The sequence below is a fragment of the Colletes latitarsis genome, chromosome 8 (assembly GCF_051014445.1).
Source record: "Colletes latitarsis isolate SP2378_abdomen chromosome 8, iyColLati1, whole genome shotgun sequence".
Classification (NCBI taxonomy): Eukaryota; Metazoa; Arthropoda; class Insecta; order Hymenoptera; family Colletidae; genus Colletes; species Colletes latitarsis.
The window spans coordinates 32056247-32082479 of NC_135141.1; the positions used below are offsets into that span (position 1 = coordinate 32056247).

The 26233-nt window shown below is 33.4% G+C and overlaps 5 protein-coding genes across 7 annotated transcripts; 2 read left to right on the forward strand and 3 right to left on the reverse strand.

Moving 5' to 3' along the window:
• Nucleotides 1–45: 45 nt before the first annotated feature.
• LOC143344528 (GTPase Era, mitochondrial) lies at nucleotides 46–1504 on the forward strand. Of its 3 annotated transcripts, none has more exons than XM_076770663.1 (3): nucleotides 46–421; nucleotides 522–725; nucleotides 1037–1502. In XM_076770663.1, exons 1-3 carry the CDS (start codon nucleotides 191–193, stop codon nucleotides 1409–1411), a joined length of 810 nt encoding a protein of 269 aa, XP_076626778.1. In that variant the 5' UTR covers nucleotides 46–190; the 3' UTR covers nucleotides 1412–1502. The 3 variants fall into 3 exon arrangements, with proteins under 3 accessions (XP_076626778.1, XP_076626777.1, XP_076626780.1); XM_076770662.1 differs by having other exon boundaries at nucleotides 522–953; nucleotides 1037–1497; XM_076770665.1 differs by having other exon boundaries at nucleotides 314–421; nucleotides 501–953; nucleotides 1037–1504.
• Nucleotides 1383–4089, reverse strand: LOC143344527 (sulfotransferase 1B1). The gene is made up of 6 exons (XM_076770661.1): nucleotides 3864–4089; nucleotides 2895–2994; nucleotides 2281–2476; nucleotides 2083–2209; nucleotides 1910–2004; nucleotides 1383–1849 (listed from the first exon to the last, which is right to left on the reverse strand). Exons 1-6 carry the CDS (start codon nucleotides 4069–4071, stop codon nucleotides 1535–1537), a joined length of 1041 nt encoding a protein of 346 aa, XP_076626776.1. The 5' UTR covers nucleotides 4072–4089; the 3' UTR covers nucleotides 1383–1534.
• Nucleotides 4090–5509: 1420 nt separating this feature from the next.
• On the reverse strand, nucleotides 5510–15235 carry LOC143344982 (uncharacterized). Its single transcript, XM_076771636.1, has 10 exons — nucleotides 14853–15235; nucleotides 13688–13831; nucleotides 11565–13360; nucleotides 9901–9928; nucleotides 9075–9191; nucleotides 7038–8489; nucleotides 6635–6919; nucleotides 6319–6549; nucleotides 6056–6237; nucleotides 5510–5985 (listed from the first exon to the last, which is right to left on the reverse strand). The coding sequence occupies exons 1-10, from the start codon at nucleotides 14985–14987 to the stop codon at nucleotides 5517–5519; spliced, it is 4839 nt and encodes a 1612-aa protein (XP_076627751.1). The 5' UTR covers nucleotides 14988–15235; the 3' UTR covers nucleotides 5510–5516.
• A 470-nt stretch (nucleotides 15236–15705) lies between these two features.
• On the forward strand, nucleotides 15706–19136 carry LOC143344526 (uncharacterized). The gene is made up of 5 exons (XM_076770660.1): nucleotides 15706–16560; nucleotides 16636–17027; nucleotides 17107–17587; nucleotides 17662–17871; nucleotides 17957–19136. Exons 1-5 carry the CDS (start codon nucleotides 16415–16417, stop codon nucleotides 18159–18161), a joined length of 1434 nt encoding a protein of 477 aa, XP_076626775.1. The 5' UTR covers nucleotides 15706–16414; the 3' UTR covers nucleotides 18162–19136.
• On the reverse strand, nucleotides 18737–24661 carry LOC143344522 (uncharacterized). The gene is made up of 15 exons (XM_076770654.1): nucleotides 24279–24661; nucleotides 23854–24092; nucleotides 23303–23787; nucleotides 23152–23217; nucleotides 22948–23077; nucleotides 22718–22870; nucleotides 22474–22601; nucleotides 22183–22337; nucleotides 21779–22093; nucleotides 21437–21631; nucleotides 21218–21367; nucleotides 21025–21135; nucleotides 20477–20680; nucleotides 19480–20401; nucleotides 18737–19379 (listed from the first exon to the last, which is right to left on the reverse strand). Exons 1-15 carry the CDS (start codon nucleotides 24369–24371, stop codon nucleotides 19198–19200), a joined length of 3528 nt encoding a protein of 1175 aa, XP_076626769.1. The 5' UTR covers nucleotides 24372–24661; the 3' UTR covers nucleotides 18737–19197.
• Nucleotides 24662–26233: the final 1572 nt, after the last annotated feature.

Below are 26233 nucleotides of genomic sequence, written 5' to 3' on the forward strand. Positions count from 1 at the left end.
GCTACCTCAATGGCGAATGTGACGTCGCGCTTAGTACGCCTCTACAGGTCAACAGCCGAAGTTCTATCGGAGGGTTGCCACATTCAAAGATGTTGTTATGAACATAACCTACTAATTTTTTGACAATCACGTATTAATATAAAATGTATTGATAATTATAAAACTGAAAAACTTACAAGCATTTCAAACAATGTTATTTCCTACCAAAAAGTGTATATTTCAACTTAACTTGTATTTCTGTAAACGATTACTTTCCTGTTCTACTGTATGGAAGGAGAAGTGCAACAATGAAGAATATATTTTAGATTCTAATAAAAAAGTGATATTACGTCGAGAGCATGCAAAATTTTTAAAGGTTGCTATTGTAGGATTACCAAATAATGGAAAGAGTACTTTAATAAATCAACTTACAAAAAGAGCAGTACGTATTCTTTTTTATGCTTTTTGTTACCTTGTTTACTTCAGCAGCATATTATGTTTAAAGTATTTTATTTAAAAAGGAATATCTGCTTAATAAATAGGTATGTCCGACTTCTTCAAAAGTTCATACTACAATGCACAAATTTGAATCAGTATATTCAGAAAATGATACACAAATTGTATTTATGGATACACCTGGATTAACAGCACCCCACGAAATGAAGAAGTATAATTTAGCAAAAACATTTAAGAACGATCCAGCAGAGTCAATAGCTGAAGCAGATGTTATTGGAATATTACAGGATGTATCTAATATATTTACCAGAATTAAAATTAGCGATATTATTTTGGACTGTTTAAAAAGTAAAAGGGACGATGCATCGCTATTATTGATTCTGAACAAAGTTGATAGGTTAAAACAGAAAGTAGTATTACTAGAAATAATAAATCAACTTACAAATAAAAGTTCTCTGAAATTCGATGATATTTTTATGGTGTCTGCACTCACTGGAGATGGTGTAGATGATTTAAGGGTAAAATATTATTAAAAAAATATTAGGATAAAAGTAATTGTAACTAATTACCTATGTATTTTACGTTTTAACGTACGTTTCAGAATTATCTGCTCGATTCGGCTAAGATAAACGATTGGCAATATGAGAAAGATGCATTTACCGACCAACCACTTGAAACCGTAATAGAAGAAACAGTAAGAGCTAAATTGCTGGATCACCTTAAACAGGAAATACCATACAATATAAAAACAAAATTGGAACATCTTGATATCGGTGAAGACGGAAGTGTTATTGCTCTTGTGTTATTAGACAGTCATAAAAAACGTAGCCTGTATCATTTATTAAAGCAAAGAGGGCAACTACTTAAAAGCATAGCGATGTCGGTAGAAAAGGAATTACGACATGCCTTTAGAACTCACGTAGTAGTGCGATTAAGTGTGCAAACTAATCAATTGAAAGAAGAACAAAGTAAATAAATTAACATTATTATTTTATAATTATTGTTTGTGCATTTTTGTATAGAATATATTAGAATAAAATATCTTTTACTTTTAAACATGATCTTTTTCATTTGTTATAATAAGGAGATACTTGTAATATCAATTACAATTATTATCAATATTATTGTTAAAATATGGAAATGCTAGATCAGTTCCTTTAAGATTTTCTTCTATCCATATGTTGGCTTTAGCGTCAAGATCTGCTGTAAACATATCCCTCCAACCACCACTGTTTCCCTTTCTAACAAATGTCCCTGACGTTAAAATACCGCATTCCTTTAATTCGCTCATATTGACCATTCGATTATCCCGAAAGTTTTTGATATGTAAATAATTTGATACTTCCTTTATTTGTTCATCGGTATACGTTCTTCCAAGAAATTTTGCTACTTTCTTAATAGCTTCGGGAAAGTCCTAGAAATAAAGATATCTCAACAAACTTTAATGCGAGCAAAGCATTTTTTCTCGACTTACGTGTTGCATTTCTTCATAAAACATAAATAAAAGATTTGGATGATCTTTATGCGCCCATGCTTCTTTTAAATGTTCCCAGTAAGGGCTCCATGGCGCTAAAGGTGTTGGACGTCGAGTAAGTTATATTTTATAAAAATTCCGTTATTATATTTACAGTATTTAACAATACTTACTGAGATTATTTTGAAAGAAGTTCCAAAACATCGCAAAATCACCCACGTACCCTTGTGTCTTGATTGCTCTGTTTAAATGGTACCAAGAAACGCCGACATCTTTAGGATTTCGCGCGACGTATACTATCTTTCATAAAATAGTTATTTTAAACAGAATTTATAATTCCATATTTCGTTGTTTCGACAATTATCTTTTACCTTACAGCCAGTGTCCAGAATACCGGGTAATAAGCTAAACGGAAAGTGCGATTTGATAAATCTAGGCGATGGCAATTTCTCTACAACCTCATATCCTGGAACGCTGAGACCTCTACAAAATTCTTCTTTTTCTTTATCGCCTTTATTCATTTCCACAAATTCACGTGTTACTTCCGGATGATTGAACATACTGAACCTGAAAAAAAATATTGTTTTAGAATATACAGGGTGATCGGCCACCCCTGGGAAAAATCTTAATTAGATTCTAGGGGCCAAAATAAGACGAAAATCAAGAATACCAATTTGTTGATTGAGGCTTTGTTAAAAAGTTATTAACGTTTAAAGTTCCGCCTGCAGAACGGCGATCTTCGAACAGCTGCGTGCTTTGAACTTTAAACGTTAATAACTTTTTAACGAAGCCTCGACAAACAAATTGTTATTCTTGATTTTCGTCTTATTTTGGCCCCCAGAATCCCCCATTAAAATTTTTCCCAGGGTTGGCCGAACACCCTGTATATGACAGATTCTAATTCGTTAATACATTTTTATCTATTGAAAAGTTGAATCGATCAATTGATTTGATTGATTAAAAAACAAATGTAGACCATACTAACTCAAGAAATGAAAATCGTTCTGCAAGGAATTCCTTTCTTGCTCTTTCAAAATTTAAATTATTCGACAACAGCCAAACCAATTCCAGAGTCCATGTTGTACCTAAAAGAAATTAGAAAAGTATTATTGGATGTTTAAAACGAAAAGAACAATCGTTATTATCCGTTAAATTTATTTTATATTTCTTATTACAAGTAGATTTATGTAATAAAAAATGCAACTTCTGATTAAAACTATTCCAAGTTGACTTTTGTAGACTTTCCAAGGTCATTAAAAGGTTCGATTAAATGACAATTTGCCCCTCTCCCTCCCTCGAGACTATAAAAATTTTATCAGTTATTTTTTCATATAATTTTTATTTTTCTTATTTGCCTTGGGAGATTAAAATGGGATAACCTGTCTAATATACAGGGTGTTCGGCCATCCATGGGAAATATTTTAATGGGGGATACTAGAGACCAAAATAAGGCGAAAATCAAGAATACCAATTTGTTGATCGAGGCTTCGTTAAAAAGTTATTAACAATTAAATTCAAAAATTCCAAATCGTTCTGGAAAAATTATTTTCGGTTGTGGGGGTCAATTACAATCATTTTTGGTGAATACACATACCCCCGAAATCCTATCCACTTTCTAGAAAAAAATTCCTTACCGAAAATCTAATTTGGCGCCTAAATTTTTCGACGAAAAAAAAAATATTCAAATCGTTTTGGAAAAATTATTTTCGGTTACGGGGGTCAATTACGATCATTTTTGGTCATTACACGTACCCCCGAAATCTTGTGCATTTTCGAGAAAAAAATTCAGAACGGTCGGAACTTTAGACGTTACTAACTTTTTAACGAAGCGTCCATCAAGAAATTGGTATTCTTGATTTTCGTCTTATTTTGGCCTCTAGAATCCCCCATTAAAATATTTCCCACGAGTGGCCCAACACCCTGTATTTTGTTTAAAGAGATAGTTCACATTTACCAGATCTTGGATGAGACAGAACCCATGTATCATCAGGCCTTGCCTTGAAGTTGTAAAATCCTTTACCCTGTTTCGTGTATCTAAACGGAAATAACCACTTTTTGGGTCCTACGAGTACCCAGCCGTCTCTTTCGCCTTTAAATACTTTTAACATCTCATTGGTAGTTTCCTCGTCCAAAATTTCATAGTTTGGTGGTTCGAGAGCCATCTTCGTACGCACAGAAATCGACAATGTTACCTTTCGTGTCTGTTTTTAAATGCGTTGGATCGTCGATTCCCGTTCTTCACTCGCTTTATCGTTTTGTAAAACACTATTTCGACTTAAACGATACGTATCCGTTATATTTTAATAAATTTACTTCGAATAATCAAATTCATATTCTAATCGACAAATAGTGGTGATTATAAGAGATTTTAGATGAGAAGTTGAAATGTTTAAGAATTGGATCTATCTATAAGAAAGAACCATGCCCACGCGACGAACCAGAACGCAAAACTGCCGGAAGAAATATTATATTTGTATAAAATCTAAAGACGAAGGTAAGAATTCAGGCCAATAGTGACTTTCACCTTACTCAGCTGTCCCCTTTCTTTCCTATTTATTAATTCGTTCATGGTCGTTGAACTTGACTTTCAACATCGAACTATAAACACTCGATCGATTAAAAATAAAGTTAAATAAAAAATTACAGTTCATTTTAATTTTTTATTCTTTTGTTAAAATACCAACGATCTCTATAATGGTTGTACTATTCTTTTTGTATAGTGGGAGCATTGAATTTATCTAATTTTTGGTTGAAAATAGAGTTACTTAAATATCAGCTGCTTCAATCCAATAACAGTTGAGCGATATTTATCCATCGATTTGTTAAAACAATATTTTGTTATTACCGTATAACATGCAGTATATTAATGTTTAAAATCAGACAATGTAATTACATCTTCAAAAAGAAAATGTTTTATTTCATTTGGTTTTAATGGAAAGTGTATTATTTAATTTCATCACTTCAATTGTAAAAAAAATGATTAAATTATCAATACAACTAGAGATTGTTCCCTCCTTGATAATGCGAAACTTCAAATTTTTCCGGCCTAATTATTTTGAATAGGAACTTCTCGTTACGAATTTCTACAGCGATTATCAGTCTTATTTCCTTACTTATAACTGAAATAAGCGTAAAAATACCTCGTTCTGCCTTGATGAAACTTGGTTTGCTAACTAAAGAATAAAATGGCGCTTTCTTTGGTCGTGGAATCGAAGTTTTCATCAAGGGCGAGATCACTAACTCTTCGAACGAAAATCGAAACGCACGAGCGATATAAATTAAATATCGTTCAAGTATAAAAAAATATCATTGATTAAATTGTCGTTCGTGCTAATTGATTTTCACGTAATGGTCTATCTAAGTCTAATTGAACATGAAAAAATATGATACAATTTCATTATAAAAATATCAATGTAACCTTAGATCATAAATTCTAATCAAAGACACTACAAGACGTTTGAATTACCCTAATGTTTTGGACTTATTGAGACTTAAGTACTTGTAAATAATGTACTCGTGATCGATTTGTACTGTCGGGCACCGTTATTACAAAATGCTTGATTCGTACCATTCGTTCAAAATAATCAATCTGTCTACAAAAATATTATTAAAAACTTTCCGGTCCCAAAATGGTCTCACGAACTATTAAGTTTTCGTTTTCCGGAATGAAATTGTCATTAACACCTGTGATTTGAATCAAATTAATCTCAGTGGATCCCGTGATTTCTCCAGCTTCTTTATACACGTCGTCGCATCTCCACGTTTCATTCACGGATTTTATGCAAGAGATATTCAGTCCTATTTTGCAGACATTCATTTCGAGCTCTTCTTTTTTATCTACAGTTTTCATTAATGGTTCTATATTCTGATCTTCAACGCGAGTTACGGAATTCGACGTATCCCCGCTAATTGAATCTTCGTTTAGTTCCGTCGCTTTCTTAAAGGATATATTTCTTTCTCTTTTAAATATACGATTTTTTAGATCCGGATTCGCGAGAAATAATTGACACCGTTTAGTATGCATCTTCATGTTATCATGGCGATTGAAAGGTTTGTCGCACGCAGGGCAATGAAATCTACAGCAAACAGAATGCGTAATTAAAAACATTGCAATATAATTGAAAAATGGGATACTCCGAAATTTACCTAATTTTACTGTGTACCGCCATGTGGGCAGCTACGTGAGATTGTTGACCAAATGATTTTTCACAAACAGGGCACTTGTATTTTCTGATACCTTCGTGTTTTAAAAGATGTTCTTTTAAGATTTGGCTACTCTTATACATATTTGGGCATAGAGAACATTTATATTTTGCAGCAGCATGAACCTGAAAAAAAAAAAAATGGTATTTTCTTATGAAATTATATTACCAAATACAATGACGAAAACTGAACAGAATATAATTTACATTTTGATGATTGTGCAAAGCTTTCCTTGACTGAACATGTTTGCCACATACGTTACATACATAATCTTGCGAGTGAACGTTTTTGTTATGTGTTTTTAGCGCTTCCTGGCTGGATAAATAAGCAGAGCATAATTTGCATACGACAAATTTGTCTTTATTATGTATGATCATGTGCGCTCGTAATCTGCCTCTCGAATAAAATTCCTTGTCACAGATTTTACAATTGATATCCTAAAAAATTTTTTAAACGAATAAATAAAATACAACGAAAATGTATGTAATCGTTAATAAGCGTCGAGAGTTTGTTTCCGTATACCTTTTGTGGTTTATGAGTAGCGCTGTGGTAACTCAGCATTTGTCGACTTGCGCTTGTAAAGTCACAGAGTTTACATTTAAATGGGCGGGCACCCGTATGAGTATTAATATGTTCCTCCAATAAAACGGCAGTTACATATTTCCTTTCACAAAGATGACATTCAAACGGTTTAATTTTTAGATGACTCTTTCTGATATGGCAACGAACGTTGGTGACAGTTACCGTGGAAAAGTCACACGCCTTGCATTGATATGGTTTCATCTTCAAATGACCCCAAATATGTACCTGCGATAATAACAAACATCACACCCTTCTACTTCGACACTCGAAACTAAAACTGTATTAGTTTCGTGTTAGAACTGCCCTACCTATTGTACTGCTTAGGTACAACAATTTAACTTACCTGACACTTGTCCATTCTGAGGTAAAACGTACCACAGATATTACAGCGTATATTCTTCTTATCAATTATCGTCAAATTCTTCTGCACTTCGGCCGGGTTAACGATCGACATATCAACCGTGTAGTAAGTTTCGATAGCTTCCTTTTGTTCGTCGCTGATCAATTCGGTGATTTTAGCGAACGATCTATCCTTGCTCTTGTTCCTGTTGAATTTACTATCAGGACTGAGTAGTTGCATAAACGACAGATCAGCGTCGTCAGATTCTGAATCATCTTTTATACTCTGGCTCGTCGCGTTCGTTGTAACATACACTTCCGTTTTAACTTCCTGCATTTTTTTGGTAATGGAACTCCCGCTGGTCTGGAAGGATTTTATAACGGTTACACGATTCTGTTCTTCGAATATTTCCGATTTCAAATCCTTATGATCCGTGATAGTTAAAACATCAGAATGCTCTGCGACATCATACTGTGCTGTGAAATTACTTTTCTTGTTTGTAATTTGTTTTATCTCCTCCTTCAATGGAGAATCTATCAAATTTTCTTGTTCCTGAATTGACACGTCATTAGAGATCCAAACAAGTTGATCTATCTCCTTAGTTTGCTGAGGAAATGCACTTTCTGTCTCTCCTTTTTCTTGCTTCACAATAACCGATATTGCTTTGCTTTTCATGGAATTGTCTTCGTTCATTTTTAAAGGGTCTTCAATTATTTCAGAGTCTTTGACATTAGTTTCTGCTTCAATCGTATTATCATCAGGTATAGTAACATTTTTACTATCTTCATCATGAAACTCATTCGACGACGCATCTACTACTACTTCTTCCTTCGCTGCTCTTTCAACTTGAGGCTTAGATAATATCACAGAATTGTTTGCCAAGTTAGATTTGTTATTTATCCAGATCGTATGTAGATAGTGCCTCTTATACGGATTATCCTTGTTTTTTTCATCTTGTACATGCTCTTCCAGTTTCCTCTTTAGACTCAAATATACACTGGCTTCTTTCATTTTTTCTATTTTACTTTTCCTACCCCTTTTGCGACGTAACGGTTGTTCTGAATGTATACTATTACTAGCGTTTTGACTGGACCTTATTGTACTATTCAGAGATTCTGATCTTCTGTTGCGAATTATTGTTTCCTTTGAAACATTTTCTTTTTCATCTAATGCTAGGACTTTTGTACATTTTTGTACAGCCATTCGCATGACAGACTGAACTTTATTCGAACAGTCATTGTTATCTATGCGGTAAAGACTATTACTTCCGTCTTTCGTTTCGTTACTGTAGTAAGATTCATTATTCACAGCCAAACCATGTTTTGTACTTTTTGATCCGCCAGGCAATAGAACTTTTGCTTTACGTTTCGCATCGTACATTGATGGAAAAGTATTCTCTTTGTCAGATTCAGTATCACTTTCTTGTTGATATGTTTCTTCCAACTTATTTTTACTCTGTTGAATACAAAAAAAAAGTTCTCAATACCAGTAATCATTCCCTGTATTTTATTAATTCCTAAGCACATTAGTTCTAATGAATATCATTATTTTCTTATCTTAATTTAATGGGGGATACTAGAGGCCAAAATAAGACGAAAATCAAGAATACCAATTTCTTGATGGACGCTTCGTTAAAAAGTTAGTAACGTCTAAAGTTCCGACCGTTCTGAATTTTTTTCTCGAAAATGCGCAGGATTTCGGGGGTATGTCTATTCACAAAAAATGATTGTAATTGACCCCCGCAACCGACAATAATTTTTCCAAAACGATTTGAATTTTTTTTTTTCCGTCGAAAAATTTAGGCGCCAAATTAGATTTTCGGTAAGGAATTTTTTTCTCAAAAGTGCGTAGGATTTCGAGGGTATGTGTAATGACCAAAAATGATTGTAATTGACCACTGCAACCGAAGATAATTTTTCTAAAACGATTTGAAATTTTTGAATTTAATTGTTAATAACTTTTTAACGAAGCCTCGATCAACAAATTGGTATTCTTGATTTTCATCTTATTTTGGCCTCTACAGCGAATTAAGTTGCTTACGGCCCCCGAGAGTTCCATCTGAGTGAGGTGGCAGGTCTCGTAAAAGTCACACAAGAATTCCAATGTACCGATACATCGTATACAAACAATATGTGGCAATCCATCATTCTCTTTTATCTGAAACAATAAAGAGAAAGTTCGTTGCCCAAAGAACAAAATATTTTCTCTTTGACGTTAGTAAAAAATTGCCATGTGCCAATTATAATTTGAGTTAGAAAATAATTCAGTGCTTTAATCTCTTATAAGAACAGTATTATTTATACTACTATTTATAAACATACTACATTAAATAAAGGAAACCAGACTTATATTTACAATCTATGTATCTATCTAGAAAATTATTACACTGTTAAAATAGAATTTGTTGGAATGTTATTATTTTCATGGACATGCAATACTATCACATACTACAAGAAACACAAAAGAGCAACACGGAGTGATCAACAATAAGAATAAAATAAGCGAGCAATCCCAAAAATATTATCCTTTATTGAGAAAAGTCGTGGAATCATTAAACAAATTCTTTTTATTGTCAAGAAATCTTTATCCGCTATTTATTTACTGGGCATTATTTTAATGACATATTAACATCTATCCTTATGAGAAAAAAATAACTCTATTGACAAGTACATTATCTCCTAGATGGAAAAATAGTTTAGATTAACAAACGCCTCGTACAAAATAGGAGTTATTGCTTATACAACGTAACTATCTGAGGAAAGTGTAAATATTAGATATAATATCTTTCGCGTGGTTTCATTAACAGTTCTCGCGTGAACAATTTTATCAATAATTGTTCCCTTTGATGAGAGAAAGTAATGATCACGATTATATAAAATTCTTTACGCTCCAATCTGAAATCGTTAACAATAAGCGAAGTATCGAAATTTGTAAAAACAGCACTGTATACATGGAAAATGTTTCGAGATATGTGCTGCACGGAATAGTTATCATGTACAGTAATTTCCTCTTTCCTCTTTACTATTGGCTTCAGCTCGATTTTGTTGGTTTTTTTAAACTGGAACTATTGTACATTCTTCTTTCATTATTTTTAAGTTGAAATTTGTTTCCTTTACCAATATAAAATCATCAGTAATCTTGAAACATCTTGTATGTTACGTGTAAACTGTATTAGTATAAGTAGTCTAAAGATTAACATTCGAGCGTAAAGAATTAAAATTGACTTCCATTTTAAGGAAGACCTATATCGTACACAAGTACTGAAACAATTATCAATGCTTTTTTTCGTACGTCAAGGCACTTACATACAGTTTTTATGTTTTTCCTCGCAGATCACATGATAAGCTTTCGTAACACAATTCACCGTAAACGCTATCCTCGTAGCGAAATCTCCGTTACTTTCAATATATGGTCCAATGAAACCAACTGATCGTTCATTCATATTCGAAAGTTCTTCATTGTCGATCAAAGGGCAATGACATAGAAAACTTAATTTATACAAATGTCTCAAAATTTTTAAACGAACAATTGTTTTCATTGGATCCTTACATATGTACATATAATAATCTTATATGTAAAATATAATCGAAAATAGAGTAAAATATACCTTGCACATGTATTATTTAAAAGGTTTTGCAGTTTGTTTAAAAACAGCTATGTAAAAATACGTAGAAAATATTTTTATACCCATTTTAGTCTAAGTTCTTGACTTTGGAAGCCCTTTCCATCTTGTATTCACAATTTTTAACGAATCTGATTAAATCTTAGGAAGCTAACTGTGCGATAAACATATATAAATTTTCAACTGTAATAATGCACTCGATAACATTCCCTGGCTTCCTTATGATCGAAGATTACTATCATCGTTTTTTGCCACATTTCTTTTCAATATCCACAATCCGAGAAAATCTTGTCTAAACAATTAGATACGAAAAATGCTTCTAATGGCAGATTATCAAGTCATATTCCATGATCTATCCTCATTACAGCTTTGGTAAAATCAAATAATCGGTAGTGTTTTAACGTGCAAAAATCTTATGGCATAGTATATGTAAATGGAAAGAATACTTAAAAGATCTCAATAGTTTTTTAAATGCACACCTACATTATGTACAAAAAAAAAAGAAAAAAAAAATAAAGAAAAAAGACTAATGCACCGAAAAGAATAATATGAATGACAAGAGTGGAAGTGAACTGACTGAACGCCATTGCCATAATCGATCTGGTAATACGTATTCTCCGACATTAAAAGTGAAATTTCACAATGAACTCTCACGTTTTTTTAGGCCTAATAAAAGTTCGTAATTGACATCACTTTGTCTCGTACTGTTGAAGAAAACTTTTTTACCTCTTTAATTATTGCCGCAATACCCTACAATCAGTCCCCTCTACAAACGAACATCTTATCGGATATTGTTCATTTACATATTCTAACGTTTAAAAAAGAAACGTCTCTTTCGTAAGGTCGTAATCAACCCGTGAATTAAGTTAGTTTTACAAAAATATCAGAAGCTACATCAGCTTCGTTACTTTTCGTTAGACACGGTGGAAGTCACGTCGGCGCCAGAAGCATTCTTCTGTTTACTAATAACAGTCTTTTTTTCCTTGAAATGTCTTTTTCTATGTACTTTCATGTTGTCGCGCCTGTTGAATTTTCGCCCGCATTCCGGGCAGGCGTGTTTCTTTTCGCCGTGCACGTGCCGGTGTGCAGCCAGATGACTAGCTTGCGCGAATCTAGCGCCACACTTCTGGCATATGTACTTCCTCAATCCCTCGTGTTTCAATAGATGCTCGCTCAGGAATGTTTTCGACGCATATCTATTGTTACAAATGTTGCACACGAAAGGCTTGGGGTTCGAGTGTTGCAACACGTGGGCCTTATACTTGGACGCGACCTTGAAGGTTTTGCTGCACACCTCGCAAGTGTACGTGGTCGCGTGACGGGTCTTGATGTGCTCGTTCAGGACCGAGAGGCTCGAATAAAGGTTGTAACAAAATCGACACTTAAAATTGCGACGATTCTTTAAGTGCACGCTCCCGATGTGGCACAACAATCTCGTGCGATACGGGAATATCTTGCTACAATATTCGCAGGCTAAATTCTGCGGAGGTAAATGCGACTTCATGTGAATCTGTAATGATACTTTATGATGGTAACTCTGACCACAGTCTGTGCAAGAGTATGGTCTTACACCCTTGTGCACGTTATCGTGCTCCATCAGATAGAATTTCGATTTAAACCTCTTTGGACATTTTGGGCATTGTATTGGTCTGGGATTGGTATGCGAACATCGGATGTGTTTAATCACATCGGATTTACAAACAAATTTGGCATTGCATAAAATACAAGTGTACTGTTTAATACCGAGATGCGTCTTCACGTGAACCATACACTTGTCTTTGCGTTCATAGAACTTACGACACAGCTTACAGGAGTAACCATTCTGATTGTCTGTGACGATGTGCTCCACGTTATCGTCCACGCGGATCTCCTCTCCGTCGATCTTAAACAATTCCTCCGGATTTTGAGAAATTTGCCACTTCTGCTCAAAATCCGCGGAATCTCTTGACTTCGCCGAATTACCGTTCTTAAGACTGGTGCTGATGATAGTATTTATTATACTGTTTACTTCTACGCAACTCTGATTCTGCAAAAGATCAACGATAGCTTTGTCTACTAAACATGAACCCTGATCTGGAAAAACTTGCGCTCGAACAGTGGCAACGTCGTCGCTCTCCTTTTTACATAATTCCACGGTGAAACTGATATCTTCTACGTCGTTGCTTTGATTTCTGGATTCCTTAACAGACACTTCTATGTTCGGTGAGTTCGACACGCTAGTAAGGAGCTTATTTAAAGCCGATGTTGGAATTTGAATAGTATGTGGATCTTGTTGTTTTCCAGTCTGTTTCTCCATATTCTCAATGGAATTATTGCGCGAACTAACAGTTACCTCCATAGCAGTGCTATTATGACTTCTAAGTCTATTTGCAATTGGAGGATCAGTAGCTTTTTCATTCGTGGAAGTTGTCTCTGTATTTTGTCTACTTCTAAGCCACCGCGTGGGAGTTGTTTCAGGGCTTTCCATACTTTCTCCATTTTCATCGTTCATACTTTGCATAATAATTTGTTCTTTTCCAATTTCTTCATTATTTTTTGCTTGTTGTTGACTTCGTAAGTTTCTCTGACTCTTTGTGGTTCTTGAAATACGTGGCTCTGTTTCTCTCGCATTCTCCTCGCTTGGAGAATTAAGATTTTTATCCATGTCGTTGTTGTTATTGTTCGTCGATGTGCTTGGAGTTGTTTCTTCAGTCTTTACATCAGCCTAGGAATAAATTAAAATGAAAATAGAAGTGGGTACCAGAACTTTACTAATTTTTATTAAAATACTAAAAGAATAAATTTAATCTGGTATTTCTGGTATATGTTTCATACTATGATCACAAATATATTACATAGAATATATAATATAATAATAAAACATTACAATTTTATTTATCATGTTTGTCTAGATTTCTATTAATCAAAATACCAGATATCTTTCTCGTTTAATTTGTATTTAAAATAATAATAATAAAAAAAATGAGCTGCAAGCTCTGGTGGCACCATGAACGAGCGGTAGAGCTGTACATTAAATTGAATGTAGACTTACAGTCTCTGTTAAGGATGGTAGATTGTATCGATCGCGTAACGCTTGTTGGGTGCGAAGACACTCCTCTTGGAAGTCGCAAACGAATTCGAGCTTGCCCAGACACTGAACACAGATCGCCTTGGGCAGAGGATCCCTCTCATCTATCTGCGATTCAAACAAAATACCTAAAGACTAAATGTATGAAATTTCAAGTTTTTAATGGAAGATCTGATTTTGTACAACTCTTAACTGATCCGAGAAAATTTCGTATTTTGTTAAAATTCAAATTTAAAAATAAAGCAACCTGATTTAAACCCTACCGCTCTGTGGATACACCATTATTAAAATTTATTACAATTCAAATCTGGTACCCATTCTAATATTGTACAATATGAACCTTAATATTTATTGTTATAATTGCACAACTATAACAGTGTCTAACAATTAACTACAAATGTACTAAATAACAATAAATGCTTAACAATTCTTGCACAATTAACATATAAAATATGTAAAATTCACAATTAGTCTTATATTTAAAACAAATTATTGAAAATTAAAAATTAGAGAAAAAATCTTATTGTATCTAACAAAATATTAAAATGAGATGCATAGAATCACTGTTGCTTATGAGAAATTATTACATCAAATTACGATAATTGGATAAAAAATATAAAATAGGATATAATTACAGAGTAAAAGATAGAAAACCTTGAATATTCGCTAAATGTTTTATATCTCTAATAAAAGGAACATCATTATATCCAATACAAAGAAAATACGATTCATAATTTATAATTACACATGCAATTGAATATCTTATAATTTTCTATGTAAATACAAACGAATTTATCGATACGAAGCATTTGTACATTGCATATTCCCTTCCAAAAGAACTGTTAATTTTATAGCATTAAAAATTGGAGGCAACATCACAAGACACAATAAAAATGAAAAAACTTAGTCAATATTCATTTGAAACAAACATACGATATAGATACAGGTATATTACTATCGATAAAACTACAAAAAACGACTAATACTTATGAACAAAACAACGAAGAAAGGAGAATATTTTTTCTTTTCATGCTCTTCTCCCCCTTGTTACGGCCATTTTTCTAACCCCCTCCTCTACGATGCAACTGGGGCCCCAGACCCCATGGCACACCTTTTGCGTTCTACTCACCAGAATGTTGATTTTCGTGTGAATCTTCAGGCCTAAAAATCTCTTGGTACCTTCCTCGCCGAACACGTCTATGTATATTCTTTCGCACTGACCGCAAAGTCGACAAATTTGCGCCTCTCCCTCCCCTAGCTCCATTTTTGTTTACGTTGAAGGCTGCCTGAATACGCTTTCGACTACTTGATCCACTCTGCAAATTCTGCTGTGCAACTGGTGCTGGAGTGTATTTTCTGGCCGATCCCCGAGCACCAGCTACCCGTTCCAGCGATACCACGTTTTTCGGGCTCCACTGCTTTCCGGCGAAATAAACATAAAGGATAAACAAAAGACAAAACTCTAACGTTAGCGTTACTACTTGCTCGCTGGCCTGGCACGGGGATGCAGCCGCGTTCGGGCCAGACCAGCACACATTCACTCTCCCTCCCTCCAGCCCCTTCCCCGATGCTGTACGAATTTCGACCAATCGGTAACTTCCTTTTCGCATTACGCATTTGTTGCGTTCGTGATTGGTTGTCGTCGCGCGCCTTGCACAAAGCATTGTATATGGATGTGTTGTAGATCGACAATAGTACAGAAAATGTATATTTACTCGTGGGGTATCCTTAATTTTTTAAATCTACAACATTATACGTTATACATGACTTTACAAATTACCTCGGAAACTACAAACAATTTGGTTTTATTTTACTCGTTTAAATTACCGTTAATTAATAATGTCTATTAAGTTGGTACGATGAGAATATTTTATATTTGTTAATACACGAATTTGTAATTACAAAATCACGTATTATCTTTATTTTGATAATTTTGTCCCTTTTTAATTTTCATTACGTATAGTATATTGTGTCGATTAATTTGCCATTTTCTTTTCTTTTGAATGAAAATTGCAAGCAGAACAACTGTGGCGCGTTAAGGATGACTAAGTAGCAACGAATAGATTTACGAACACGTACTAAACGCATATAGAGTAAGACAGAGTAGAAGGAATGTGAAGAAAAATAATACAATTTACATTATTATTACCTACGCGTAAAGAAATGTATCGATTAATGTGATTAATGTATTATTCGCCAATGGGAAGAAACAAAGTGATATTTGTTATACATGCTGTTGCACAAAAATTATAGTCCATCAAACTTCAGCAGTCTGTTGAATTGTATTTTGGGTTATGTCACCGAGAAATTAACTGTTTTCAGAAACCTTCATAACTATCTTCAACACCGACTGTAATTAATGTTGAAAACGTGTATTCGCTTTCTCATGTATACAAAATTTCGCGCTAAATAACAGAAAATACACAAGATGCGTGAATGTTTATAGAATAAGATTATAAACATTTCTTCATATAATCTTCAATATTTTCGAACAATATACTTACAGAGTTTATTTTATTATTATCATTTTTTGTTCAAATTCGTGTCGTACATATACAAAAAGTGAAGTCTGTTAAAACTTCATTAAGTGAAATTATTTAATCGCGTAACAAAGTTTTCGTTAAAAAAAAACCATATTCGTACACTTTCTATTGTACGTTTCATGTACAGAACGATAAAAGTACGTGAAAAATGAGTATGTTACATAATTCTGTAGTAATTTGTGATGTATTCCCAAAATCAAAGCGAAAGAAAACCCCATTGGGAAATAAAAATACACAGAAGAATACGAAAAAAAAAACATTCTATGAGAGCCCTTTAAAACATATTCAATTAAGGTAATACAAAATTTTAGAAGACTTAAAAGTTATATGAACGATACATATTACAAAAATTCTTTTCTGTGATTGTAGTAGTAAACGATGGGAGCAGTTACAGAAACAAAAGAAATTATTGAACAATACTAAACGAACTATTAGGAATAAAAAGAATGTCTTTTCTTCGGTGGGTACAGGATTTAATGATAGCGTGATTATTCTAAGCGACAATGAAAGTGAATCAAATAATTATGATGAACAAAATGATTGTAAAAGTAATGCAAATACCAGAAAGAGACCTTTGGAGCAATCGTATGAAGAGAAACAAACTGTGAATAACAGCTTATGTAGTTCAAATGAATCTACAAAACAAAAAGGAAACAAAAAAAGACGAAAATTAAATTCAGATAACGATTCGTCTTGTCTCTTGATATCAGATACAGAGGATTCTGAAATTGCAACAGTTAGTGTAGATGGTGAAAACATAGGTAAAAACAATTAATCTGCATTGAAACTATTATGTAACTACATTGATTTTGAGGTTTATCATAATTTGTGTTTCTTCAGCACCATCAGTATCTATGAATCAGAGTTCAGATGATATTGTTGTTGTATGGTCCTCTACAGAACAATCTTCGACCAAAAGTCAATCTGAAGAAAAACAAGTTCTAACTAATGAAAAAGATAATAGAATTTTTATGATAGACTGCAGCCCAAACCCAAAGAATCTTACTTATTTGGAATCCAATACAGCAACAACATCAAAAAAATGCGATGAGAATATTAAAGAAAAAGATCAGAATAAAAATCTCGAGTTACTTTTCAATAAACCTGGATTGACATTGCCTAAAGCGCGCGATATAAGTAGAACAATAGTAATGGAAAAAACGAAATCAATTTTGAATACATTACCAAACATAAACCCTCCTACACCAGAATTACCTAGCACTTCAACAGTTAACGATGCATCGTCGATATCGCAAACTATACCTACACCATCCAACGGATTAAGAGAAATAATCATCGATGGAAATAACGTAGCAATGGCGTATGATAATCTTGATTTCTTAATTTTTTACAACTGTTTATAACTTATTGTATTACAATTATACCATTTTCTAGGCATACAATCGGCAAAGTTTTCTCGGAAGAAGGATTAAGAATAGTTATTGATTATTTCCAACAGAGAGGACATTCTGTGAAAGTATTTGTACCTCAGTATAGAAGATCAGTAACTAGACCATTACTTGAAAAATGGTATGCAGATGGGATAGTAGTTTTTACACCAAGTCGCTTTATTGCTGATAAATGGATAACTTCTTATGATGATCGGTAAGTTGTATGTTTATGATTGTTTTTGTATAATTTCTTTATTCATCTATCGCGTATCATATGGTTATTTTTGTATTGATTTCAGATATATATTACAATATGCGACTATGTGTAAAGGTATTGTGATTAGCTCGGACCAGTATAGAGATCTATATCGAGAAAACCCAGCGTGGCGCAATACAATTGTAAACCGATTGCTAGCTCCGACTTTTGTTGGAGATTATGTTATGTTTCCTGAAGATCCTTTAGGCAGATCTGGTCCTACACTTGATGAGTTTTTAAGGTTATAAATGTAAAAAGTACAACTGACTAACCATGTAAATATAAACAGTTATAAGTTTGTATAGATAAGTTCTCCTAAATTTTTGAATAAGAAAAATTCTGTGTTAAAGTACACATTATATGTAAATTTATAAACATACATTTACATATGGTGGTTATTATTTCTGAGTATACAGAAACATTTTTAACGAAACATGTTTCTTCAAAATTTCACGTATTTTAACTTCATAAAGATTACTTAATCAAATGTAAAACACAGTTTTGTGTGAAAGGGTTATAATTATCAATGTGTACAAAATTTACTCGAATAATTTAAACAGTTCAAAGATATGTTTACGTTATGTACACATTATTTTCAAGTTTCTTTTCTCCCATTGTTTTTCTATTTATCTTTTCTGTACGAGTAAGTGCCTGAGATATTTATAGTGTCTCGCTTGTAATAGCTACGAATACGATATTATTACATGCTTAAAATAACATACCAACATTGAGTAAATTTTTTATCCTTAAAATGATTCATGCACATTGCTAGTATACAAAAATAGTTTAATATTTAAATAATAAATTTTTGGCGTAATCACAATATTCGTTGTATAACGAATAAACAAAAACTAGGGGAATTATTAATTTACATTAATGATAAAAATATATAAACAAAAATTATTTTTGTAAGAGATTCTTTTGCATTGAAAAAATATCTTAATCTCTTAAGTCATACAGTGGAGTCGCGCTATATAGCTACAGACGAAATTGTAGCAAAGTAAAATTTTCAGAAATGGTATGTGAAGGGAGAAGTTCACCAGGTAACGATATAACGCGGCTCTACTGTATATGTTAATTTCAATTATTATCGTAGATATAATATTTCTAAAGCTAGATATTTCTTTTAAAAATATAAATTGGAATCGATACGAATTTCTGTAAGTTCTGTACCAACTGGAAAATTGAAGATCATAAAATAAAAAAATACAACTCTCATCAAACAGTTTGCATTGAATTTAGATGCCCATTTAAACCTGAAATACGTAATTTATTAGAAAAAGATTAATCATCTTTGGAGGATGTAGAATCCCATGTGGGTTTCCAACACCATTTACGAGACTTGCGAATATTATCCATGTTTTCTTGTGCTGCTTCTTGCGCTAATCGCTGCATCGGAGTTCTGTTATCTGAATTATAGGCTGAATTTGATAATACTGTCTCGTGTTGGAAAGCTGAGGTCACAGCTACAAACACAATATTTTATAATCCCAATAATAAAAATATCTGTTGCACTTTTCTATTGTTTAAAATGTATATATCAAATATCGTTAGGAAGATAATTACTTGCTTTGGCAAACAGCTTTTCCAAAACATATTGGTCGTCTTCGGTTGAAGTAGTTTGATCTCTTTCAGATCGTCCAAGACGTCGACCAATTAAATGAGAAACACGTTCTCCTTCAAACAATGCTGAAACTGCACTTTTCTCTGATTGAGAACTCTTTTTCTTTCGCTTGTGTTTATGATGTGTTTTATTTAATTTCAATATACCTTCGTTCTTGTTGTTTGGAATTATTTCATTTCTTTGATTCGAATCTTCTGAAATTTCGACTATTTTAGATTTACTAAATGATGAACTTTGTTCGTCTTGTATTGCGTCGGTTTTAGTATCAGAATTTGTACATTTAATCATTAGTGTGATTTTATTTTCTATTTCATTATTATTGTCAACTATATCAAGCATATTTAATACATTGTCTTGTATCTCCCCCGAGATTTTATTTTCCTCCGTGCTACCTCCACTAGTAACTTTTTGTATTTCTGAAGTACGCGTATCTTCGCTTTTCTTGCTAATGTGACTTTCAGTCTCAGTCTTCTGTTCCATCAAGCTATCTTTAGATACTTGATTATTATGTTTTAAATTATCTTGACTAGGACTGTTAATATCGTGACTTAAAGCAGATCTGTTCTTTAGAATAGTTACATTTTGCGTCATGGCCGTAGCATTTACGGCACTTTGACTTATATTTTTACTAAGCATAGCAGCTAATCTTCGCATTTTTTCGATTTTATTTGATGAAAATTTGGTAGTTGTTGGCGTTAATTTAGATTCTCGAAATAATACGTCAGATTCACTGGAATGCCCGTCAATAGGGTCATTAAAATTGAAAAGTTCAACTAAATCGGAAGTTTTGAATAGTCTGCGTTGACGTGGATCTTCCAAAACTTTGTTCGAAAGAAGTAATTTAAATATTTGTCTGTGATATATCTAATATAAAATCATTTCATAAAAATTGATAATTACGTATCGTATATTCTGTATATCTTAATAATTAAAAGTTACCTTTTCTTCGATGGTACCAGCTGTGATAAGTCTATAAATAGTGACGCTTTTGTTTTGGCCAATTCTCCACGCTCGTTCTCTTGCTTGAGCATCGGTTGCTGGATTCCAATCTGGATCGTAAATAATTACTCGATTTGCTCCAGTTAAATTAATCCCCAACCCGCCAACGCGCGTAGTTAGCAAGAATACAAAATATGAAGGATCCTATACAAGAAATATTAATAAATCTACTCCAATAAGTACTCTTCTTGTTGATATATATACACTATTAAACAAACTGATCGTTTCTAACCTAACCCAACTAGCCAACGCGCGTAGTTAGCAAGAATACAAAATGTGAAGGATCCTATACAAGAAATATTAATAAATCTATTCCAATAAGTACTCTTTTTGTTGATATACATACACTATTAAACAAACTGATCGTTTCTAACCTAACCCAACCCGCCAACGCGCGTAGTTAGCAAGAATACAAAATGTGAAGGATCCTATACAAGAAATATTAATAAATCTATTCCAATAAGTACTCTTTTTGTTGATATACATACGCTATTAAACAAACTGATCGTTTCTTGTCGCTGTGTCATGGGAGTAGTTCCATCCAGTCTTAAGTATGTATATTCCTCGTTTTGCACTAATGACTCTAAAATATGCATCATCTGTAAATAGATATTTGTCATTTATTACTTTCGAAGTAACATAATTTAAAAAATTACGCGAATTAATCATTTGCTTACGTACTTGTCTTCCTTGCGTAAAAACTAGCACTCTGTGCCCTTGTTTCTTCCAAATTTTAAGAAGAGATCGAACTACCACCATTTTTCCAGAACGTTTCCAATAGCCAAACTTCTCTAACGATTCTTCCGTTGCGTCAATCTCCTCTTCGGAATCCTTAAATATGGACTTAATTAAGTATGATGGACGCTAGGATACATTAATAATATTCAGTTGCAACCTTACCATTTGACTCGTGTATAAAAACAAATCGGGATGGTTACATATTTTCCTGAGCGCTGATAATGCTATTAAAAGTCGAGCTCTATGCCTTCCACTTTCCATAGAAATTTTTTCGTGTAAAACAAATGAGACATCCTCGGATCTTAAGTAATTTTTATATATTTGTTTTTGTTCATTCGTTAAACTACAGAATAACACCTAGAATACGAGTTATTTAAAAATCACAAGATTATGGCCAACGTTTGTGAAACGGTAAATAATAACGATGACAGTTCGGACAAGTCTATTAATGTATGAAAGAATTATGAATTATTTATTAAAAATCCTAAGATAAGACAATAATACCTGTTCATTTTTTTCTGGTAGACTAACATGATGTTGAACATCGTTTTTTGTCCTCCTAAGCATGTACGGTGTAATAGCGTTTCTAAGCATCGTGGCAACCTGAAGTGCGGTAGCTTCCTGCAGAGGAGTAGCATTTGCGTATCCTCCGCGGGTTATAGGAATCGCGCAATGTTCAAGGAATGCAGGTAAAGTGCCTAACTTGCCTGGTAGAATGAAATCAAACAGAGACCACAATTCTTTCAAAGAGTTCTGCATTGGACTGCCAGTTAATAAAAGGCGATGCGGCGTCGAGAATTTTTTTACTGCCTTACTGACCTGCGAGCAGTAAAAATTTTCACTGCTCCAACTGAATTATTTTAATTTAAAAAAATAGTAATATACCAGTTAAAAATTAGCGATACTACCTTTGCTTGTGGATTCCTTATTTTATGACCTTCGTCAAGGATCACATAATGCCACTGACTGGCAACAAGTATGTCTTCGTGTTTAAGCACACCAGAATAAGAGGTAATTAATATACCACCGTATTTCAAGGAATGTATTAAATATTCTAGATCACCTATAGAAGTACTCGTTATTAAGGTTTCAGAAACAATGGGATTGAATCTTGTAATTTATAGGATATTTTTGAAAGGTTGTTCAAAATCGCTGATTTGAACTATCGTTCAAAAATACCCTATATAGTTCTAACACACCATCGTAAGTTCCTGATTGGTGTAAAACAACTACTCTTAGAGTAGGCCACCAATCGTGAAAATGCTTCAACCACTGTTCCATTAATGTCGCTGGGCAAACGACCAAAGTTGGTCCTAATCCCCGAAACCTGTTAATAAAAATATATTTTCCATTAAAATGTCACGAAAGTAATTAAAAATCGGCAGATTAAAAATTAATAATTATTGAAAGAAACAGTAATGGACAATGTATTTAAAAGGTTACCTTCCACCATCAGAAAGTAATTCACTACAATCCAAACCCGCGAGAAATGCGATAATTTGAACAGTTTTTCCTAATCCCATTTCATCTCCTAATAAGCCTCCCAAAGAACGACAATGCAATTCCCAGAGCCATTGCACGGATACTCTTTGGTACCTAAAAATATAAATTTGTTATATTGAATTAAAAAAAAAAAACACAAAACATTTTGTTTAACATTATTTTATTAATACTTGTATAATTTTTTCCATATAGATTGTGGAACTTTCAATAGATTATCTATTTTATGCAATGGTTCGTTCTTTGGATAACCACTTTCTTCCACTCGTTGTCTGTATATTTGTTCATCCCCATCATCTAAAACTAAAAAAAGGATAATATTTTATTACGAAAAATAATTTATCAGATAATTAATGTTAACAATACTTGATGCACACCTCTTTTTGCACGAACACATTTTGTAACACACTTTCTTTTCTTGGATGATGATTCTGCTTCATCTTCTAAAGAATTTAAAAAACATTACATTTATAGCAACTGTTTAACTAGTTACTTCAATCAATATGGACTTTTAATTTTCATATTTACCTGAATCAAATTGTTCATCACTTGGAACATACTCACTCCCAGAATCATTTACTATATCTACATACTCTGTATGATCTGTACTTTCAATTACTATCTGTCTACCAGTATCTTTTGGAGCCTTACAAGAAGTTAATGTATTTCTAGAATGTCTACTCTGTTTATTAAAATCATTGATTCGATTAGATGTGGTATTCTCTGTTTCACTGTTAATATTGTCATTTTCGTTTAACCCCTTGGTTTTTTCAAATTCTGCTACTAATTTTCTTTTATTGCTTTTGAGTTTTGCTTTTTTAATAGTTCCTCTACATTCCTTGGAGCTAGTATCTGATCGCTTTAATTTTTTTAATGGAACTATTTCATCTCCATTACAAGGTACTTTTGAGCTTGTTAATTTTTTTTTTAACTCCTTTCTTTGTTTAGTAAGTTCAGCTTGTTGTCGAAGATATTTTTCAAGATTAAGCAAGTGAGTGGGTTTGTCAGATGTCCTAGAAAAGAAATATTGCTAAATTTTGTTCACATCAGCCTACATCAATTTCAATACTGTTGCATACCCCTCAGCTTTGGATGAATCAGACTGTTTTGCAATTGCTTGGAACGGTGTAATCTCCCCAGTCAGAACTTGTTTTTCTAATTTTGTTTGATTAAAACTATCTGAACTGTTATCAGCATCATTTTTATCAACATTACTTTTTTGAGATTCCTCTTTTGTTTGCAAATTTGTTTTCACAATTTTTTCAATTTCCTCCGACGCTTCGCGAAGAATACTTTCCTCGCTTCTCACAGACAAAATCTAAAATCAATTTTTGTTAGAGAATAAAAACAAAAATAAAATAAATAATATAATATCTACATGTATACGATTCAATTATATTAAATTAAAGTATCGATATCATGTTGACAGTACCATTTTCGTAAATTTAAAAATATCCAGGATAAATTGATCATAACATAAACATACGTTTTATAGTAATCTAACCTTATCTGGAAAATGTTCAACAAACTCACAGACGTGTATTTCGCTTAATTTTTCATCGTCAAGTTCTTGACTATCGTGACCTTCGATCTCCATTATAACGATGAACCGATGACCATTTTACAATATTTTATTACAAAACCCAACACCCTCGAAGACGATAAAAAGAAAAAAAAAAAAATAGGAACCTGTTAAAGATTACATTTTACCAATACGTAGTGATTCGTAATCATTATTTTTACGAATAAAGTACTTAATAGTATAGAACTCGCAGTAATTATTTACTGTCACTTGCAAAACGTGAATTATGGTCAGTGTACACATGGGAATCTATTCTCGTCCATTACTACCGTGCTTTCACGAGAAAAAGGCACAGAGTGTTTACATCTTCACTTCTATTCCAGTCCACTGACTAACAGCTATTGGTCGAAAACGGTGACGGAGATCGGTGACAGCCAATCAGCGGACTGCAGCAAGAGTGGGGATGTAAACACGCTGTGCTTTCTTCTCGCGGAAAGACGATACGTTTGTCGATGCCGGCAAATGGCTCATGCATGCCAAGAACATTATGAAAGCGTTAGAATCAAAATTCGTTGCTTTAATGTATTTCTTGCTAGTATCAGATGAAGAAAATGTTGGTGTTGCTCAAAATAAATATGTACATTTCATCCAACGAGACGAAACACTTGGTGAACAAAGACATGTGACGGTGCAAATTGTCACTGATCCGATGCAGGATGCAAGTCTGTCAGAGGGAGCTAGGCTCCGACGACCCGGATACCTCTAAAAATGAATTAGGTTCGTCGTATAGTGGGTCGATAAAGCTTGCTTGGCACGTGAAATAATGCACAGACTTTTTAATATAATTATTACATTCAAAGTTTCATGTATTCTCTAATTTACAGAGTACAATTCTTTCTTATATCTTAAGAAACAATTCCGAGTTCGCTGCTACTAGCTCGGTGTTATCTGCGATGAAAAATGATTCTTCGGGAGTAACACCGATTATCAGGTCTCACCAAGAGTTCAATAAAATTAAATTAAGATCAAACACTCAAGCAAAATAAACAGGTCAATTTTGTGTTAATATGAATGAGCAGAATGAACTTATTACTTGTCAGATCCTGGACGTTTCAGAGATACTGAATAATTTCGGTTTCAGTAGCTCTGTTTATAAGATAACAGGAGGGTGGAACGACAACGAGTCGTCAGTTAATTTAACTGTATTTAACTGTGACCATATTTCATTGATCGTTGATGATCATAAGCTGACCATCGTGTACAGAGTGTCTGACCATTTATTCGCTATTCTACTTCGAACTGTTTCTTTGCAAGATGTATTACTTTCTCCGGTATCCCCGCAACAAGTGTTCCTAATCGATACTTCGACCATTTTACACATTTGAAATGAAAAATTAAAACAGATACGATAGAACAAGATACACGCTTCCTTCCTGAAAAAAAGAAACAGAAAAAATCGAAGTGAAGTTTCTTTTTTGAAATTATTTAAACTAAGACACGAACGATTTTCGTGTTATTAAAAACAGAGGAGATATTTAGGTACGTTGTTTCAGCTTGGACACCCTCTACAGTACCTATGATATTAATTAGGTTTGTTAAAACAAGATTTGTTATTGATTTTCGTACACGTTCAAAGATCAAGTGGATTACATAACGCTGAGCGCAACGTTCGGCTATTTTAAGGAGAAAGCGTAATTTCGCGAACAACAGGTGCTTAATGCAGGAGAAGGACAACGTCGCAAGGATGGGATGGAAAACGCGCAAGCGTTTGTTGGCTTACGTACACTCCCCACGCAACTCACTCGACATTGCCTTAAAAATCCACTGGAAATCAGAACGTCGAGCTCGAAGTTCGTAAGCCCGACAAGATAAAGTGCGACAATAATATCGGCCTGTTGATAGCGGGGGTACACGAGGGGCTCCGGGTGTTTCTCTAT

Coding starts and splice junctions, on each gene's coding strand:
- LOC143344527 (XM_076770661.1), bottom strand. CDS start 4,071: ATGGCTCTCGAACCACCAAACTATGAAATTTTGGACGAGGAAACTACC. Junction 2,477..2,894: donor GAACGATTTTCATTTCTTGA/GTTAGTATGGTC, acceptor ATTTTTTTTCAG/GTTCAGTATGTTCAATCATC. Junction 2,005..2,082: donor CTTCTTTCAAAATAATCTCA/GTAAGTATTGTT, acceptor CAACACCTTTAG/CGCCATGGAGCCCTTACTGG.
- LOC143344982 (XM_076771636.1), bottom strand. CDS start 14,987: ATGGAGCTAGGGGAGGGAGAGGCGCAAATTTGTCGACTTTGCGGTCAG. Junction 6,550..6,634: donor CTACTCATAAACCACAAAAG/GTATACGGAAAC, acceptor AAAATTTTTTAG/GATATCAATTGTAAAATCTG. Junction 5,986..6,055: donor GCGGTACACAGTAAAATTAG/GTAAATTTCGGA, acceptor TGTTTGCTGTAG/ATTTCATTGCCCTGCGTGCG.
- LOC143344522 (XM_076770654.1), bottom strand. CDS start 24,371: ATGGAGATCGAAGGTCACGATAGTCAAGAACTTGACGATGAAAAATTA. Junction 21,136..21,217: donor TTTTTACGCAAGGAAGACAA/GTACGTAAGCAA, acceptor ATCTATTTACAG/ATGATGCATATTTTAGAGTC. Junction 19,380..19,479: donor AAAGCTGTTTGCCAAAGCAA/GTAATTATCTTC, acceptor TTGTGTTTGTAG/CTGTGACCTCAGCTTTCCAA.
- LOC143344526 (XM_076770660.1), top strand. CDS start 16,415: ATGAGTATGTTACATAATTCTGTAGTAATTTGTGATGTATTCCCAAAA. Junction 16,561..16,635: donor TTAAAACATATTCAATTAAG/GTAATACAAAAT, acceptor CTGTGATTGTAG/TAGTAAACGATGGGAGCAGT. Junction 17,028..17,106: donor TGTAGATGGTGAAAACATAG/GTAAAAACAATT, acceptor GTGTTTCTTCAG/CACCATCAGTATCTATGAAT.
- LOC143344528 (XM_076770662.1), top strand. CDS start 191: ATGTTATTTCCTACCAAAAAGTGTATATTTCAACTTAACTTGTATTTC. Junction 422..521: donor ATCAACTTACAAAAAGAGCA/GTACGTATTCTT, acceptor CTTAATAAATAG/GTATGTCCGACTTCTTCAAA. Junction 954..1,036: donor ATGGTGTAGATGATTTAAGG/GTAAAATATTAT, acceptor CGTACGTTTCAG/AATTATCTGCTCGATTCGGC.